We start from the raw sequence: 20043 nt of genomic DNA, 5'->3' as shown, positions 1-20043 counted from the left end.
ATCATTAGCCACTTACAATCATTTAATATGTCTATACGGTACGTTTCAAATAATCAAGTAATTCGCGATTTTTTTGGAAAAATGCACCAAATTGTTGTCAAAATGAAGGTTTTTTACTGGCCTACTATACTGACCGTCGCCTGAATTAAAGTGATTTTTTAGTAAATATTTCGAAAACGGTTAGATTTACATAAAAACTACAAGAGTGCAAAATTTTTCCTAGTAGACCACTAAATCAAACTACGTAGCGTTTGAAGCTCAATACAGTTGTCTGTATACAGGGTTTGCACAAAATTGTTAGTGGATCATATATTTGCTCACCCTGTACATAATTTTTTAGATAAAATTTTTTGCTCTACACCATTGAAAAAAGCACTTCAAGACGATCTGTTTGAGTGGTTGAACCACCCTGCCCTCCCAAAAATAACCAAGCTACAGGGTGTTAAATTATTGAACTAATTTTCGGTAAAAATTGCATCAAAGTAGTTTTTGGAAAATATCTCGAAAACCGTTAGAATTACAAAATAACACTACAGAAACTCCAAATCCTTATCTAGCAGTCGAAAGTCTTCCAAAATAGTCTAGAAGTTTCCAAAAGCTTTTAGAACGCTTCAAAAGCTTTCAAATGATCTTCAACTAGTCTAGAAGCTTTTAAAAATTCAAGGCAGTCTAAAAGCTTCCGTATGCTTTTAAAACAGTTTAAAGCTTCTAAAAGTTTCTAGAACCGTCTACAAGGTTTCAAATGTCTTAAAAGCAGTCCAGAATCTTCAATGTTCCTAAAGTAGTTCAAAACACTGCAGAAAACACCAAAAAGATTCTAAAACACTCGGAAGCCTTTCAAAAAATCTAGAAGCTTCCAAAAGCATTTAGAACAGTCTAAATGATTCCAAATGCTCTTCAACTAGTCCAGATGCTTCCAAAAGATAAAGGGTTTTAAAAGCTTCAAAAAAAATTCTAGAACCGTCTAAGAATTTCCAAATGCCTCTAAAGCATTCCAGGACCTTCAATATGCTCTTTAAACTGTCCAAAAACCTTTCAAATGTCTCTATGTCTAAAATCTTTCGTATGCTTCTAAAACAGTTTTATGCTTTTTTGAGGAAAATAATTTGGTTTATTAAGCGCTTTTTTTCACGATTTTAGTGCTTTTTAATCCGGACTCTACTGATTATGCTTATTGTTGTAACTATTATAATTGTTTGTCATCCGTAATTATGTGGATCCAAAAATGTAGGCTTGTTATAGTAAAAATTTGCTTAAAATAACTCAAAAACGTTCTGTTGCAAGGCATACAAATTCAAAGCTTTGCATTTCTTCACCGAAATTTAGCTCCTAGTCGAATATAAATTATACAGTAAATCTTTTTGGACATGGAAAACGTGGTTAAGTTTTACTATAAACACCCTGTATAAATACTAACTGAATTTTTAATGGTATAAAGTTTAGTTTTACTTAGATTTACTCAAACATAAAAAGCAACTTGAAAAATAGGTGAATCACCAGTCAGCTGATTTTCACCCCTGTTTCCTAAGAAGACTCGAGCACGTGAAGGGAGTGTCAAATATTTACCCCTTTTTGATGTGCACCCTTAAAAGCGGATGATAATAGTCCCTTTAGATAAATTTGTTAGAGATTATCTTGAAATAGTCCAGTAAATACTTTGGTTCGTTTTATATCAAAATTTTGGTTAATTCAGTTTTCAACGCTAGATGTATCTGTACTTAATGGACTTGTGCTGTTAGTTTGTTAAACAAAATTTTAAATTTCAATTTTTGATGCGTGCATAATTTTAGGAAGTATGACGCTCCAGTTAATATTATCACAGTATTCGTTCGGCAGTTCCAGTTTGATGTAAACACACAATGCTAACTTAACATACAAGTAGAAAAAAATACTACGTACTATTCTATACCCTTGGCAACACACACCACCACACTAATTTTGAAAAAAACATTGTATTCAAGATAAGAGTACACTGACTGTAAATGTTCCGTCGGAAAAACGCCAAGCCGAAGAAAATAGCGGGGCCTGGCGCGTTCTTTTCTGTCGCGAAATATTCTGACATTAAGAAAGAGTATAAAAGTAGTTGAGGGGGTCGTTGTGGGTGGCCAAAGGGTGGTAAGTGGGCGGGGCGTGTTGAGGTAGACCGCCACCGCCGCCGATGCCACCAACCAGGAAAGACGGCGGATTTTTGCCCTCAGACCGACGTCGTTTCTTAGAGGTTTACCGACGCCCGAGACGCAAGCGCGCAACACTTATAAACGTCTTTTCGTCTTTTTTATGACCAGTCGTCTCGCTCCCACCTTTCGCTAATCCGCTGGTCCTCTCTCTCGCTCTTTTCTTAAAAGAATCTTTCTAGCTGCGTCCTTTTTCCCTCGGTTTTCTTGGTCCCGCTCTAATTCCTGGCATACTTGGGTGATGTAAAGGTGTTTTGATGATATATTTACGGGACAATTCGGGGCTGCGAGAAGCGCTTTTAACCAGGGCCGTACTGTATTGAAATTTTGATATAGTTTATCCGTTTATAAACCCAATTAGTTATTTTCAAAACAAAATATCCGAAAAGACAATGTGTATCATAAACAGACCAATTATGATTATTATAAAAAAAAGTACTATTAAAGGCCCTTTCTTTAATATTTATGGCTGGAAACTGCTGAATAATATCCGATATGCAGATGATACCGTCATATTTGCAGATAGTATAGAAGGTCTACAACAGCTGATGGACAAAGTAAATGAAGTAAGTGAAAGATATGGGCTAAAAATGAACATCAACAAAACGAAATTTATGGTCGTAAGAAAGGAAAAGAAAGAAAATTGCCAACTAATTATTTAAATATAGATAGGACGGGTATCCAAACTTGTCTACCTGGGAACCTTAATAAACGAACAGTGGGATCACTCGAGATCAGATGTAGAATAGAAAAAGCAAGAGATGCCTTCATCAAAATGTCTAAGCTCTTCAAAAGCCATAACCTCAAATTAGACATCAAAGTAAACTCCTGCGCTGCTATGTGTTCTCCATATTGTACTATGGCATGGAATCCTGGACATTGACCGTGACCGAAGCTACACAAAAGAAGCTCGAAGCCTTCGAGATGTGGCTATACAGAAGGATCCTTAGAATATCATGGGTAGAGAGAGTGACCAACGAAACAATAATGGAAAGAATGGGTAAGGAAAAAGAGGTGATGAAAACGATTAAGAAAAGGAAACTGGAATATTTCGGACATGTAATGAGAAATTACAACAAATACAAACTCTTAAAATCCATCCCCTAGGAAAAAGTGTTTGGAAACCGAGGGCCCGGAAGAAGAAGGATATCATGGCTTAAGAACCTAAAGACATGGTATTCAAAACAACCACAGAACTGGTTAAAGCAGCATTCAACAAGGTCATCATAGCCAGGATGGTCGCCAATATTCGAAACGAATAGGCACTAGAAGAAGAAGAACGTCCGACAAGGCTATTATTTCATCAGTATTGACACCTATTAAGGTTAATTATCTAAGAAATAATGCCCTAGGGCTTTATTTTTCATAATGGCCTCAGGTAAAGAAGCCAAAGTTGGATTAAAAATAAACATAAAGAAGACCACAGAAATGCGTATTAGAATATTGTATTAGAACACTGATGTTCCAGTCCTTGACAACATTGTCATTGAACAGCGGTGTATGTTCTAAATAAAAGCGAGGAGAGCGTTTGGCATCCTAAACGCTATATGGAACTCCAGAACCTACAGCCTTAAAACTAAAATACGGCTTTTCAGAACAAATGTAAAGTCGGTTTTATTTTGCGATACCTGGAAATTCACAGCTAATATAACAAATAAACTTCAGGTGGTCGTCATCATGTGTCTTCTTGAAAATGTTCTTCAGAAAATCCTGAGAATTTTTCTGGCTTGAAGTTATCTCCAAGAACAAGTCAAAATAAAGTCGACCTGGAAATAAGCGTAGAAAATGGGGATGGATTGGGCACACACACTTAGAAGACCTACTTTCAACATAACAAGACAAGCCCTAGAATGCAACCCACAAGGTTCTAGCAGAGTTGGAATACCAGCAACCATCTGGAGAACGTCAGTTTTCGCTGATTCCGTTGAGCTCAGCAAGTCTTCTGACATCTTTAGATTTGTTAGTCATTTGGTAACCCTATTGTCATACTTGCACGGTTTGTTTTGTTTCATGGATCGGTTCAGTAAAAGTCCTAAAATAGATCTTTCATGTAAGATAGATTTATAAGAACTGTTCTTTAACTTATAAGCTTAATTTCTAAATTGTATTAATTGTGGATTTTGCTAACCAAATACCATTTGCGCAGATTTTGGGCTGATATTTTGTCTTCTCATTATTTTCTTTTTGTTACGAAAGTCTTGTACAGTTTCTTCAAAAGAATGTATTCTAAAACAATATAGAAAACCGAAGCTTTTCATATTTTAATATCATTTAAACAATGCGACGTTGAAATTAATTACTAACTATTGGATATAAAATAAATATTTCCCCACCTTGTTTCTTGGTTTCTTGGTGGGTATGCTTTGAGAAGTGATATATTTTTTGTTTGTTCTTTTATGATTGTTTTAAATGTTACTTTAATCTTCTTTCTTTATTACATACATATATTATATTAACTCAACGTTTATTGGCTTATCTGACCCAACTTAAAATGAAATCCTAGAAAAAGCATAAAAAATATCCGATCAAATCTAAGCTATTGCTTACGTTAAATTAGAGTTCAGTCCGGATCTGTTTCACTCAGGGCGGAAAAGTAAGGGAACATCGAGGCTTGCAGAAAAGAGGAAAATAAGCAGCTGTTTATTAGACGGTGCACTTTTAAATGATACAATGTATCTCCTAGGATATGTGCGCAATGCTAATAAACCTATTTCATATGAACGTTTATGGGCACTGAAAATATGTAAATGCATGTATAATTTTATTTTTATTTTATAAATAAGCAAAAAACAAATTATATTCTCAACAGCAGCCAAAACGACTGATATTAACAAAACCAAAAAGGTCAAACCGTGGTCTAACCTGTAGTGAAAATGGAAGACGGCTGGAAAACTCAAAAAATCCAGTTTCTAAGAAGCAATAGCCGGAGAACACACGCCAACACAGAAAAAGTAGCAAAGATACCGCTCATACCGCTTAAGATTGCCAGGAACTGGACTACGGATAGCAAAGACCTGCAGTCCAAAAAGATCAACTATGATATAGCCAAGACGATAGAAAACGCCGTAGCAATAACTCAGTCAACTCTATAAGATTACAGAAGTCTGACCAAGTTTCTCAACGAGGCCAAGAGCGCGTGTCACATTTATTATCTACCAGAAGACAAACCAACCAGGGACCAATTAACATCGAAACAGACGACGTAGCCAAAAACGTAGAAAGTCAAGGGTTTAAAAGCCGTCTCCGCTCTCAGATCTCTGAACGGTCACTACCGCTGATGCTGGTAAAACCAGACAAGAAGGCAAAGGAGCATTACTCCAAGTTAGAAGATGCTGCCACCTAATGGTCAAGGTGGACCCCCAGAGACCCTACGTGAAGAATCGTAAATTCATAAATGCCACCCACCAACATGCATCATAAGCTAAGTTTCTGCCATACCCGAAAAGTGCCTAAAATGAGGCAATAACGCACACTCAGTGGAGTTCAAAGAAGCCAGAAAAAAACCGGCTATGTAAATTTTGTAGGACCACACCCTGCATTTACAAATTTGCTGCAAGAAAGTGCCCACGCCACCCAAAACGGCCAAAGCAAGACAAAAAGCAGAAACGAGAACCGATGCCGATACTAGACAGCTAAGGGGCAGCAGTAGGGGCAAACCATCCGATTCTGAGTGTGGTTGACAGTAACTGCATACAATCTTCGAGTAAAAAGAACAAGTATCAGGAGGTAACCATATACCCCGTTTGTGCATTCAGCGACCAAAATGGAAGTCTTCCAAATTAAACTTCCAAGTTAGTCGTAAAACAGTTTTGTTTATATTTGGTGGTGTGTGAAGTTAGCTAAAAACCGCAAAGATTTGTTGTTTATGTTTGTTTTGCTTTTCGGTCCGTTAAAGGTTAATTTTTGCAAACTTAAATTATTTGAATTATTATTGACGAGTGGATTTGTGAATAGTGGGCAACAGCAGATTGATTATTACCACTGATTTTCTGACAGTGCCAACCGGAAATTTACAACCGCCATACTGAACGATTTTTGTCTCCTACTTTGGTTGCTATTGCTCCTTCTTGCTATATTTTTTATTCATTGCATACAATGGTATATGTGGGCGTACAAGGTGATTTGAGGTTTAGGGAAATAGCATTTTTTTGGTGGAGGTGCTGTTCTCCTAGATATTAAATTTGGGTATAAACAAAAACTGCACAAAATCGATTTTTTTACTCAAAAAATCGCAGGATAACATGTCTAATTTTTTATTCGTGCAAATGAAGATTTCATATAAACACTTTATGAACAATTCAGTAGATACCGTTTATCTCAATCAATTGGAATTAACAACCTTTTAATAATTTACAGACAGGAAACCCAACTAAATAATTCAAAGCCGACCGGTGTCAACGTCCTTTAAACAGCCCTTATTATTTCAAATCAAGATTTCAACTAACGAAACAATTTTTTATATAATTTTTTAACTCCGTAATGAAGTATTGTGTCTAACTAAATTTTTACATGCGGTAATTGGCTATTCTATTAAAAAACCGGACTGATGTAATCAATATTTCCCCAATTTTTCCATTGCCCGATCCAAGATCTCAATTGAATATATCGAACTAGTGTCAGCATTGTGCTAGAAAAGAGACAATTGGACACTCGCATCTGGGTTGTCCCGACCGGGAAACTTATTTCGTTACGCCAGTAGCGCACTTTCCAAAATATATACAATTGTGCAATTTCATCAATACAAATTAATTGATCTTCGTTATTGAATTCGGACACACCAGAAAGTTTTATTATACCTTTTCCAGCTTACCAAAGTTTGCATTGAAATATTTAAACCTTTTGGAGTATTTTTGGTGAACGCCTCTGTTAACTTCAGTGCCTCCGGGGTGCATTTGTGCCCCTTGTTAACCCCGGTTTGTTACACTGGAAAATTTCAAGACTTTGTAACTTACACTGAATAGTACGTGATTAGGATTTAAAGGGCTTGGGGCCATATGTCGGCCCTCTTTGAGAGAACTTCCCGTAGGTAATTTCAACTTTTTTAGTCCATTTGTATGTGAACGCAAAACGTTTAACTAAGCCACTACATTGACATTCTAGTTTTAATACACTCTCATTAACTAAAAGTACATTCATCTTTAACTTTTCTTCATCCAGGTCAGTTCGTTAATCCCTAGAAGCTTATATGATGATAAACTTCTTATTCTAAACAGTTCCACGTTTTAAGTGAATCTTAACCGAAAGATTATGTGAAAATAGGACACCAAACGATTCATTTCCAAAATACAGAATGCGTCAAAGTTTAAAGAAACTGTTATTTTTAAACAATATTTTTTTGGCTTTTTTACTAACTGTGTTAAAATAAGATAATAATAAAACGGAAAGTGTGCACAGATAATCAGATAATAATTAGGTTAATTAAAGCTAATTAAAGTTATCAACAATAAAGGTAAAAAATAATGATAGGTAAGTGAAAGTAGCTCCAATAGGTAGCTCAACCAACGGTAGAAATTCAATACTATCAATTCAGATGACCGCAAGAATTACCAGTTATAGGGGAAACATAAGTTGTTTGTTTGGGTTAGGTATCTAATAGGCTTGCCTGACAACTTGACTTAGTTACGGAGGCCCAAGATGAAATCCTATCACACGACCAAATTGTACAATGGGAATTACTGCAATCCGTACAGGTTGCAAGTAGTTCCATTGGTGGGTAGTTTAGGTTTAGTGCAGGTCTAGTTCCGGTGGTAGCAGTCCCAGGTGTGTGATTCTACGGACTCAGTTACGTAACCCTGGCGTTTTGCCCTAACCAAGGACCCTTAGAAAGCAAAGATATAAATGAATAAGGACCCTGGCTGTCCTAAAAGAAGTTACAGATACCGTTAGTCGACTCGAATGGCTTAGCTGGTTCTAACCTGAGCGAGCACATTTCAATAAGATTATATTTGAACCAAAAAGAAAAGAAAACTTACCACTGCAAAGAAAGCACTAAAAATCCACATAAGCGACAAAATACTTAAATACTCGCAAAATCTTCAACGAGTAGCAAAGAGAGAGGTTTAAGTTAGCTTACATTTGCAGCTAAAGTTAATGGTCAAGAGAGCGTAGCAATAGCCAGGGCACATCGGGAAACGAAGATGGAAGTTCGCGAAACCAAACGAATATTCTAGAACACACTTTTCTTCCATGAGACACCAGAATACCGGAAATAGAATAAAACGAATTCAAAACAAATCAAACTTGTACAGACAGCCAGACTGAAGCTGACAGACCGAACTCTGATAACCACAGCCCACTGACAGTAGCAGAATGAAAATAACCAGTTGACTAAAGGAAATAAAGAATAAGTCGCCATTTATGAACTGACTTGGAAAACAAAACTAATGAAAACTTAGAATAAAACCGTCTAACCTCAAACTTCAATAGTAAACAAATAGAAGGAATTGCAAAATTTTGAAAACAAGAAGGTAAGTCCCTATGGAAGAAATTGAACCGTAACACTTTCTTTAAAGGAAGCATGACAACTGTTCGACCATAAAACACCATGATAATTTTAGCACAGTCAACGAAAAGATATAGAGGAAAATGTTTGGAACACAATTCTTGACTTCGTAACTTTGTTTGGACTAGTTAAAACCTACCACATATCCATCAAGTCCTCGGTCGTAGCTCTTGAAAGTCTAAACTATACATCCTACCGACATGACATAGTGTCGAAAGTAAAATCTCATAAAATTTGCTTTAAGTTCCACTCAGTTACGAGTTATAGTTTTCGAGATATCCGCTCTAAAATGGATGTAATTTCGAAAAAGATTGCACAATCGCAGGCGCCTGACAGACGCTACGCGAATAACCGCCAGTTTCAAGAGCAGATATCTCAAAAACTATACAAGATCAAAAACTTAACCGCGTGGAACTTGTAACAAATCTAATCAGAGCTTTTACTTAGTATAGTGGCTATGTCAATAGGACGCATAGTTTCCCAAATATAAGAAAAAAAAAGAAAAAATTTAAATTAAGACCTCCCTCCGGCTCAAGGGCTGGGGACTTTTGATATGTTCACCTCCTAACTAGTCCAAATAAAGTTACAAAGTCAAAAGTAGTATTCCAAACATTTCCCTTTACAGCGTTATTTGAGCATTCGTTGCCTGGATTATTTTGACGACATTTACGACGTTATGGAAATGCTTCATTTGATAAATGTATGTCAGAACATAAATGCTGTAAGAAACGAGCACAAGCAGGGGCCAGTAAATTCATCTTTATTTTGCTGAAGTAATCTATGATTAACGTAACGGCTTACCTTTAAGGAACTAATCTAAATGTTCAAAAAAATCCGGGCTTCTAAAACCCAGTGTAACGCAATAAAAAGAAATCCTACCGTCGGCGTATGAATCCACCGTATGACATTTAAAGTTGACGAGGCTTCAGGGAGCTGTTTACCACACCAATCTTAGACCAAGTCGAACCGAAGGGGAAAGAGAGCAAATTTAAGGGTAAATAAATTGAAAAGCGACATTTTTTATAGTTTCATCCCTGTTGGGTATTTCAGAAAAACCAATTCCTTTGAGATGGGTAATCAACTAGTACCAATTTTCCGCTTAGAGAGTTTGCTCTAAATGGCACTATTATTTCCGTAAGTATTGTCGGACTTAAACAAATATGTGCAGGTGGTAAATAGATATTCGGGAACTAAAAGGGCAAAGTTCCAAATATAATCGTTAAATTTTTAACGAGACTACGTCGAACCGTTCTCCTTGATCCCGCCTAGCGTGAAACATCATTAAATTTAAAGCTAATGATGATGCCAACGGCTCTAATCCGCGAGTCACGTCATTCGATAAAGTTTTACGAGGGTAAATTGAAAAAGCAGTTGGTAGGAACAGGGATGTGTTAGTTAAGTTATCTAATAAGGTCGGGACTTGCTTAAATCTGTAGACTACCAGAGAACCTTAAAAAAACATCAAAAAATAGTGTTTGTATGATACATAAGTTACCTAAAAACTTAGTGAATAGTAATTGCATATTGAGGTGAAAAACTACATTGGTAATTACAAGCCCCGTTCTTCCGGCCAGTGGTACGTACATTTTACTCATAACTGATATTTCTATACAAAAGTTTGAATAATTGGTCTTATGTTACATTTTTACTTTACTTTTTTGTTACTGATGATTTAAAGACCTGGTCCAAACTCATTATTCACGCCATGAAAGCTTAAACATATACAATACCACTTTTGTGTATGTAATTTACTTAAACAAGTGCAGAAAGTGATATGATAATGTGTGAATTCTGGATGATGTGAGATCCGGATTTATCCGAAAAAAACAGAATTTTTGGAAAATAGTTTTTATTTTTTTAATAATTTATTTGATAAGATAACTGAAAACAAAAGACACTTTACCATTGTGACTTTTCCTCTTCTACAACGAGCCATTATCATTTTTGATATTCGACCTTCATCAACTTTCATTTTCCTTATGGGCGCCATATTGAATTTTGGCATATTTGAATAGACAATATTTTTCTGATTATGATGATGTACCATATGTTATGGTTCAGGGTAAAATTCACGAAAATTATGTTTTTCCAAAGAGCGCCCTGAAAATTACATCTTAAAAATCCATCGATTGGGTCAAATGACACTACCCATGTGATATTACTGCCATTTGCAAAATAATGGTCATGTGACAAACTGTCAGATGATGACACGAAACGCGCTCTAATCTAATAAATTGTTGACTGATATCATGTACAGGGTGTCCCAATAAGCAGTGCATGCGGCTTTTACTAGAAAACTATACATAGTATGGCTAAAAATAAACGTTTTCTTCAACCCCCGTACCAGCAGTAACGTATGGCGGTCCAAGCTGAAATGGAAAAGTCTTAACGAGAGCAATTTTTGTCGGCGGCATCTTGAAGGAATTGCCTGGAATTAGGCAATTTTAAATTTTGGGGCTTCTTTCGTTTTCTCTCTTCTTTCCGATGTGCATGTAAGAAAATGAAATTTGCCAGTTGCAATAAAAACAGCGAATGAAAGAGGATTAGTTTCGCTATGTTCAATTTTACGTGAAAATCTGTCGACAAAAAACACAACACACAAATAAAACTGACTTTTTCAATACGTCACGCGAATAACGAGACAAGAGGTGTTACCGACCGAACATCGGAAATAACGCTGTTTTCCCTGACGAATCATTCATGCAAAATAAATAACGCGGCAACAGCACACCCCAACGTTCGTGCCACATGCAATTCCAGAAAAGGAAAACAACAATCATGGCGCAACAAAACGTCAAATCTATCGAAAGTAGACGACGACGTCGGTAAACATTTGCCGCCTTGATTGCGCCCCCGTCAACGGATACAGAAAGCCCACTGTTGGAGCACTTTTTTTTCTTTTATTTTCGACGTTCGTATGTTTTTTACATTTATCTGGTTTTACAACATCGTTACTGACATTTTCTATTTTTTTCTATTATCAATCAAACCCAACAATTGAAACTCTAGAACACTTTGATTTGTAAAGTATTAAGACTTCATATCAGCTCAAAGTGGTGTAACACCAGACTACTTATTGTGAGATAATGAGGAGTTAAAATTTGGTTGAGTCGTTTTTTAACCTTGTTTCTTTTGTGAACGTTATTTTAACTGTTTTTAATTAACTTTATAAAAAGAACTTCTAAATCTATAATATTTGTGTAAGTTTGTGATAAGTAAGCTTAAAATAAAAAAAATGTGTATTACCCCACTTCTGCACTTATGATATTGCCACGAATGGAAAATCCATTAATTTAAAACATGGACTACATCAGCCAATCAATTGGGTATAAATTAAGCTCGACATGCGTTGGTAAGGGAGACGGTCGGAGACTCCGCCTCATAACACCATGATGTAGTCGTCCCGAATTCTGCAACCCGCACCGGGTTCGTAAATTAATTAAATAGTAAACCATTTTCTAAATTATAATAAATTGCGAGTGCCAAACCCTCCAGAAAGCTGCCCTCATCATTGTTTAAGAAATGTAAGAATAATCTATTTAGTTATTGTAATATTTTGTGAATGTAAAAGGTATTGTTTAAAGTATTACTTTTGGGAATTATGCTTCAAGGTTTTATTCCGATTCACTAAGTTGATAAACCAACCATTTTGTCATTCAGTTTTAACTGCTATTTAGTCATTAAATTATATTTGCAATCAAGTGGTTTGATTCTTCCTTGGAAGCAAGATCTGGCTAAAGGCGTCTATTAAAATAATAAACGCACGTCTCGTTTAACTTGTTGGGCCAAAAGGGCTTTACAATTTAAACGTGACAATATTTTGGTTTAATTTTAAATAATAAACAGGTTACACCAAATAGAGGCAAATTTAATAAGCCAGGGTGGTTCAGTGGAAGACGTGCAGGCGAATATTTCTCTTCGTTGATCCCTACATTCTTAAAGTAGGAAATTGATTCCAAAAAGAGCCTTTTGTGTTCCGAACGCTTTTCTAAATCCCAGCTGAGCTAGGTTCTAGATTCGTATCCTGGCATGTATAATACGCAGAAAAATTTTCAACAGGTGGCTCATCGGCCTAATAATTAGTAGATAGTCTCCGCAAGTTTTAGGATCAATTTTTTTGGCAAATGTCACACATTTAGCTAGTCCTCTGGTCTCAATACGCATTATTGCTGGAATAGTAAAGTACTTTACCCCTTGATTTTAGACATTCACTTCCAAGCCATCAGACTTCACTCACTCCAAGGATGACTATCTTCATTCTGTTCATATCTTGTAATAAATTATCCAGCTTTTCAGGCGCAATCAATGTTTTTACATTCCAAGTTGCACCTTGACAGTAACTAATAAAAAAGAAGAACGGATCTTATACTTAATCAACAAATTTATCAGTTTAATGCCACCAAACGCTACTAAACGAACAACAACCGGTGAACGATAGACTTAATCCCAAAAAGGGTCTTCCAAGTCCTTCGCCAAATTGTGTGTTGCTTATGTCTTCCTCTAGTCTTCTGTAGTTTTTTGTGAATGATAATAATAAATTACGTAGAAAATCTATTTTTATAATTTACAAAAAGGAAAATTTTCACTCTCATCTAACGGTATAAATATTAATACAGCTTTAATTAGATACTTCCGTACCCCTTAAGCATTAATAATCCATGTCTTAAAAATCTACGTGGGGTTATGTGTAGATTCTAGTCAGCGCTTTAATTCATTCTCCATGCAAATCCCTCACACCACTGCTCTCAACCCTCTCAACCCCCATCAACGTCTATTAAAGTTCCTCTCGAAAAACTCAAGAAAAATCGCGCTTGAATTAATAATCACCCATTAGGAAGTTTTTCCATCGTGCGGCAGGAGTGTGTGAAAACGGAGCGTTTTCTTGATGAATGTTTAAAGACTTTTTGAACATTTTATTCTATTTTAATCTCCAAATCCATAAAGTTTAATTACTACCGGCGAAAAGACCCTATTGTGACGAGCCGCGTCTTTACGTGGCATTTTGGAGTGCCACATTTCACCCTCTAATCGACCCCCGCGACATCAAGTAAAACAATCACCCCTTTAGGCAAATGAGTTTAAGGCGTGAGTAAGTGAAAACTTCAAAATCCCCTTTATTTCGCTAAATACTCCATTTTACACCTCTTTTCTTTAAGGTCCCCGTTACGTCAACCCGATTTATACAGCCTACTGCTGCGATCCTTCGTCATTTCAATGATGTGCAATTTGTCACATAATATCTCACCCCTGTTTTACCCTTTAAACGACGGATCTTGGTGACGACGGTGGAAAATATGGGCCAGAAGGCACAGTACAGGAATACACAGAAATTTGTAAAAAATAGTTAAAACTCTATTCATCAACAAATTTTCAATAAAACAATTATTACAAAAACAATCATGTAATACTTACACAGTTTTGGAAACATGCAACTAAATGCAAAACTAACTTTCTCCTGAACTTTAATAAAAGAATAGAAGAACGAAACAAATTTGAGTTTCAGTTGTATCTCAGAAACTACACATCTTTTAGACTAGTGAAAAAAAGTTATGGTTCATTGTTTTTTTTTGGTGGTTACGTCATCATTTGCTTTTCTTGTCTATTACATGAATTTCAAGCATAATAGAATTTTGATGTCATCACGTCGGCATTGAATCTGACGATAGCCGCGATTCTATATGTCAGATAATGTTTGTTTGATGTCTTGGTAGATCAGTTTTGAAAATACCAACGCCGCACCGTGCGTATACTGCATTACTATCAACCGACTCAGCAAACCAAGTGAAGCAATCTGAAGGAACTAAAGTTGTAAAACGTTAGAAAACTGTTTCTTTTCATCAAAGACTAACCGCAGAACGGATCACTACAACCTGGATCAAAAATCGTGTATTGAACATCATGCATACTTGAACATCTTCGCACTAACTAGGGTTTCATCATCATCATCATCAAATTGCAATTGAGATTCGAACACATTTTTTGAAAAAAAGACAAGTTTAAAAAGATTACTTATTTTATTATTAATTGCTACAATTTTTATTAAAAAAATTAAATTTGCATGCAAATATTTACTTACAGTTTATAAACAAAAACCAAGAAGTTAACAAAAATATCTTCAATGTATATGTTTTTTACTAATTTATTTCCGTTCTTTGACTTTTCGAAACCATTTCACTAATGCCTTTTTTCAGTTAATATTTTGGATAAAATAGAGCTGGGGATGAAATTCATTAATAGAAATTTCGGAGGTCTGCAGAAGGTTCATGTCAAATATATTTTGATATGGTCTTCGCCCATTACTTAGCGTTGAAAATTTTATAGTGTTTGCTTCGGAGTTTAGACTCTGTCCTAGATATTAGTACCTAACATAATATAAACCCTGTTAAAAGTTATTTTCTAAGATTGGTTTTTTGTAAAATATTAGTTGCTGTTTTTATGTAGGAAAAAAATTATGTATTGTTAGTCATTTTGTGTTCATATTGTGAAAAGGCCGTAAATTTACTGGTGTGTCTGTTTCTAGCCTTGAAAAAGAAGTAAAATAAACTTCAAAACGTAGGCATTTTTTTGAAAATTTTGAAGAAGTAGTCTTGTCCCTTACCCGCTGCAATTCTCCACTCACATACAAATGTCGGGAATTGGATCTCAATAGCGGTCGCTGGACCTGAAATGGATATCCATTGGACTTTGTGTGTTGTTTGGGAATATACTCTGATAAAGCAAGAAATGAAAACAAAATAATTTTTTTTAGGATTAGAGCAGTTAGTTAGTGACTGATCTTAAAACTATGCGCTTTTTATAGGTATAGCTGTGCGTTTTTTTTTTCAACTGTGCGTAAATAGGTTCATTACGTAACGGAGAACTACGTGTAATTAGCTATTTACTCTGAGGTCGTAGGTTATTTTTATCGATTTTTCCCTGATATCTCGTATTATAGAGTACTGCAATTTTTTACACCACGTTAGATAATCATACTCTTTACTACGTAACTCTACGTTCATTGTATTTTTTTTCATCGGTGGATTTAGTAAGCTGAAAATTATATCCAGCTTTTTCTCGTGTCACATCTATTAGATAAAATTTGCGATAAAATCAATTTTTTTCGCAGTATTGTGGCAAAATTGATCATTACGTAATTCAAAGGGGGCTATTTAATGGATCATTACGTGTTAGTCGTAGATATAGTGATACTTTTCCGCACGCTGACTAAATTTACCCAAACTGTCTAAAAATCATGAAAACTATGTTAAGTAAAATAAGTCTAATCCCCTCCTGCGTTTCAAGTCGTTATTCTTAAAGCCTTACGTTGTTGCTGCTATCCTTTTTCGACTCTAATCCTTTCCCTATTTTAATCCTGACTTAAAAGCTCTTTTGTTTCCTTTCAGGCCTTTTCTTTGGCAGGGACGCTAGAAACCCGCTTTCCAATATGTTTCAGGTCTTGATTAAACAAGTTTACAAAGTATGAAATTCTCAAGTTACATTTCAAACTCCCGACAACGAAAAGGGGGCTTCCCAGATAAAGCGTATGACTATTTGTAACCGTTAAAACTTCACAATATGACCCATTTTATAGATATGCTTCAGACAGAAAATAGAAAACTCTGATAAAATATTCCCTTTTGTTTCCTTGTAGCATGCAAGCATATTTATTTTATTTAAATGCGTCTCGACCAGGCTGGAAGAGTAAAAATGAAAAATGTTGTAGCCGGGGTAGGACACCTTCTGAATATTTGATGTTTTATGTACGTATTTGCACAAGTGTAAAATTGAATAAAGAACTCGTCTTCTATATGCATGGCTTACAGGTGGCAGTCCTTGAATATTTAGTCTTTTAGTTTATTCTCCCTAGACTATATGAATTTGTTTATACATGTCTAACTAAAACTGTTTCAATATACCAAAAAATCTGTTAAGCAAAATCACTAAATTTTTATTTACCGTATTCTCACACTCATATACCTACTGTCGTACCAATTTTTTAATATGTAGTAGAAAAACATAATCCACATCCAAAGAGAAATACAAGGTGTTCAGTAAAATATCAACCACCCTTTAAAACATCCTCATATTTTTTCATTTTAGCAAAATGTTACAAAATACAAATCTGGCCAATATATCGTTGAAATCGTCTCGGCGTGCTCTATTCAACAGTTGAATGATATACCAGGCTGTTCCATTTAAAAAAAACATTAGTTTAGTCTAGTTACCTAGTAGTTAGTATAATTTAGCGTTGCCGGACTATTTACACACAGTGATAGAGAACACGCTATTTTTAAACCGTTGTTAACCGAAATTAAATACAAGAAACAGTTTCATTAAAACAATCTTTGCAGCATGGATTCTCAAAGATTGTGCCAATATACGCAACTCACTATTTTGTTATTGCCTGGAAGAGAAAATACATATCGCAAAAGGAATCAAATATAGAGGGTAGCTACTGGTTTTTTATAGCCCTAAGGGTTTCAGAGCCGGTAAATCGGTGGTGTGTTACTGTCCAAAAGTTTGCTGGGCTTCGTTCAAGAAATTGGTATTAAGGGCACGTACATTTCGATTTTTTATCGCCTACGCTCAATTTGAAGTTTCGTCTGTCCTTTTGCTAAAACGCTGAGTGCGAACTACGTTTTACGGTGTTGCTAAATCCCCAGTGGTATATTTTACCTTTCTAGTCATCGCCCTTTTTTACAAGAGGTCTGTAATGCGGTAATCAATTTATCCAATATCCTAACCTAACAAATCTATTGCTCAAAAGATAATTTAAAAAAATCTGTGGTGGCGGAATTTTTTGTTTGTACAGTGTGTCCAAGATTCGATTATTTATAAAGAAATTTTGCTTCTCGTAAAAATTACGCAAAATGTAATGGACAATTCAACACCGTTTTAACAACATTAAATTTTTGCTTCGTTTTTGAATTATTTCCGAAAAGCCAAAAACCAACGTTTTCAAAAAGGTGCTCTATTATCTCAATTTGAACATTTTGCCAATTTGGCTTGAACATTATAAGAACAACTGTTTACTTTATTTCCTTAAGAACGCCATTTTATTGCTCTACATGTTAAAAAATAGTATGTTTCTTCTTTCTTATGTACCATCTCTATGTCGGAGGATGGGTATCATCATTGCTATTCTTACTTTGGAAACTGCGGCTTTGAATAGGTTGGAGGACGTGACGGCGAACCATTCTCGTAATAGTTCCTAAGCCAGGAAATACTTCTCTTTCCAACAGACCTCCTTTCCACGATCTTTCCTTGGATTATCAGTTGCAGAATCTTATACCTTTGACCTCTCATAACGTGTCCGAGATATTGCAGTTTTCTCTTTTTAACTTCATGTAATCTCCCGCTCTTGTTTGTAATATGTGCTGGTCTATTTTATAGAACATGTTTTCAAGGTATTATCTATTCATAATTTTTAGATTGAACATAACAGCTTTTTAATATGTGGCATTATCAGTTTTTAATTTCGACGTTTTATTTTTGCGGAACCATTGGGTGATTTCTTGGTTTTTGTAAGTCATCAAGCTGCGAAAGTGTTTTGGCTCTTATAGTTTTGTACTAGATTTTGATGTTTTTTTTGTGTGGTTGTTGAAGTTTAGCTTAGAGTCCACCAGAGTAGTATAATTTTACTATGTAAAGCTACAGCATTTTTTTTTCAGCACTTCAGAATTTAATTACTGTTTAAACTAGAGTTTTGCTGACAAATCTACTATTTTTATAAAATATCTAATAAACAGTGCTAAATAAATTTAATAAAATGTTAACAATAATTACTAGGCGTTCTGTGAGTAATTAAAAAAAAATATTATAAACAGAGTGTCCTATTTGAAAATCGAAAGTTGGTGTTCTTTTAGACTCATCTGGCAACACCGCCAAGTCCAAAATATTGTGAGTTTTGATCCCACCTAAGCTACACTCCAAATTTCAACTAACAATATATTGAGCCATTCTCTAGACATTTCTAATATACCATGACAGTAAATCACCCTGTATAATACAAAATAATATTATAGTAAATTTAAAAGGTATGAGGTAACAATAGTGCCTTGCAATTAAAAGGTTGCCCTATTATTTTGCCTTTTACATCATAACTTTTGCCATAGAATATTTACTTTTTAATTTTAGTATCATATTTTTAAAGATATTTTAATTGTCATTTTGTTTAAGAATGAGAAATTTCAGTTTTATTTTATTTATATGTCTATATTTATTTAAAAAATAAAAACTACAAAACCACAAAAAAACCTTCTTTAATGCAATAATCAACAAAAATACTGAGAAAATAAAAAATTAACAGTTTTCTTTTAAACTAATCTACATGCTCATGTTGTGCATGCTGTTCAGATTCCCTCCAGTTTCTCTGTGCAGTTTCAACAATCCATTTACAAACTTTTGACTTAGAAAAATAATAGGCTGAACAGACCATTATGAATAGCCAGGACAGCACAAGAAACATATCAGATTCTTTAGAAGGTGAGCTAACAACAGGACCAGCAAAATCCTGAGAAGTTACTACAAAATTTTTTTCTGGTTCAATCCCAGTGAACATCTTAATAAATTTCACAAATATTTCCAAATTATAGTCAGAACCATTGTATTTAACTATTGGTCGACCATTATGGAAGAGTAACAAAGTGGGCACACCAACAATACCATTTTGGGTATTAAATAAGTGATAATGCATGGCATTGATAGCTACCATTTTTATATCAGGAAAAGCCCTGGGTAAAGCATTGAAATGAGGAGCTGCCATGCTAGAAAATGGGCAATTTTTTGAGTAAAATAGTACCACAATACATTGTCCTGGAGCTTGTTTGTCTCCTGCCACTTTTGTGTCTGGAACTAGTAATTTAATAAGTTCTGTGTCATTCACTAATTGCACAGTAGTTGTGTTGCCACCACGTAAACAATTCAACAATCGAACACTAGATGAATTTAAGTTGGTGGAGTTGTTTGGATCCTCAATAGTGACATTTGAAATTAGGCCTCCTGAGTTGTTCTTTACTGGAGTTGAACGAGTTTCAGAAAACAGTCCAAATTCTGGTTCAATATCTTCAAATATCGGTTCGAGGCTTTCATCAAGAATTTCCTTCTTCTCTGTTTCTTGAAATCCATCAACTTCATTGCTCACAGTTGGTTTGCCTTAAAAATAATGAATATTAGACTTACAATAGTTTGTTTATCATTGCCAAGTACCTATGCTAAGCAGGCATATTAAGGTAAAGACCTGCATGGTTTATCACTAATTAACTGTATTTAAGTGTTTAAGAGGATTTATTCTGAAAAAATAGTATCATAATAGAACAATTTTGCAGATAATAGAAACAAAATCTAGATATTCAAATTATATAAATGTCATAGGAAAATTAATCAATA

At 35.0% G+C, this 20043-nt stretch overlaps 2 protein-coding genes across 3 annotated transcripts in view; both read right to left on the bottom strand.

Annotated features, from left to right (window-relative positions):
- RunxB (RUNX family transcription factor Runt related B) overlaps positions 1-2040 on the bottom strand; it is a 29203-nt gene extending 27163 nt beyond the window's left edge. For both annotated transcript variants that reach the window (XM_081988756.1, XM_081988762.1), the window contains exon 1: positions 1900-2040. The gene's annotated coding sequence lies outside the window, so the exon portion shown is untranslated. The remainder of the gene's footprint in view (positions 1-1899) is intronic.
- Positions 2041-18901: 16861 nt separating this feature from the next.
- Positions 18902-20039, bottom strand: bug (thioredoxin domain-containing protein bug). Its single transcript, XM_081976250.1, has 2 exons — positions 19864-20039; positions 18902-19809 (listed from the first exon to the last, which is right to left on the bottom strand). Exons 1-2 carry the CDS (start codon positions 19898-19900, stop codon positions 18977-18979), a joined length of 870 nt encoding a protein of 289 aa, XP_081832376.1. The 5' UTR covers positions 19901-20039; the 3' UTR covers positions 18902-18976.
- Between the last annotated feature and the right edge of the window lie 4 nt (positions 20040-20043).

Source organism: Ips typographus, linkage group LG1, assembly GCF_016097725.1.
Source record: "Ips typographus isolate SLU linkage group LG1, UJ_Ityp_2.0, whole genome shotgun sequence".
In the NCBI taxonomy this organism is placed as follows: Eukaryota; Metazoa; Arthropoda; class Insecta; order Coleoptera; family Curculionidae; genus Ips; species Ips typographus.
The sequence above is the reverse complement of the archived record's forward strand: the minus strand, read 5'-3'. Positions and strand labels throughout refer to the sequence as shown.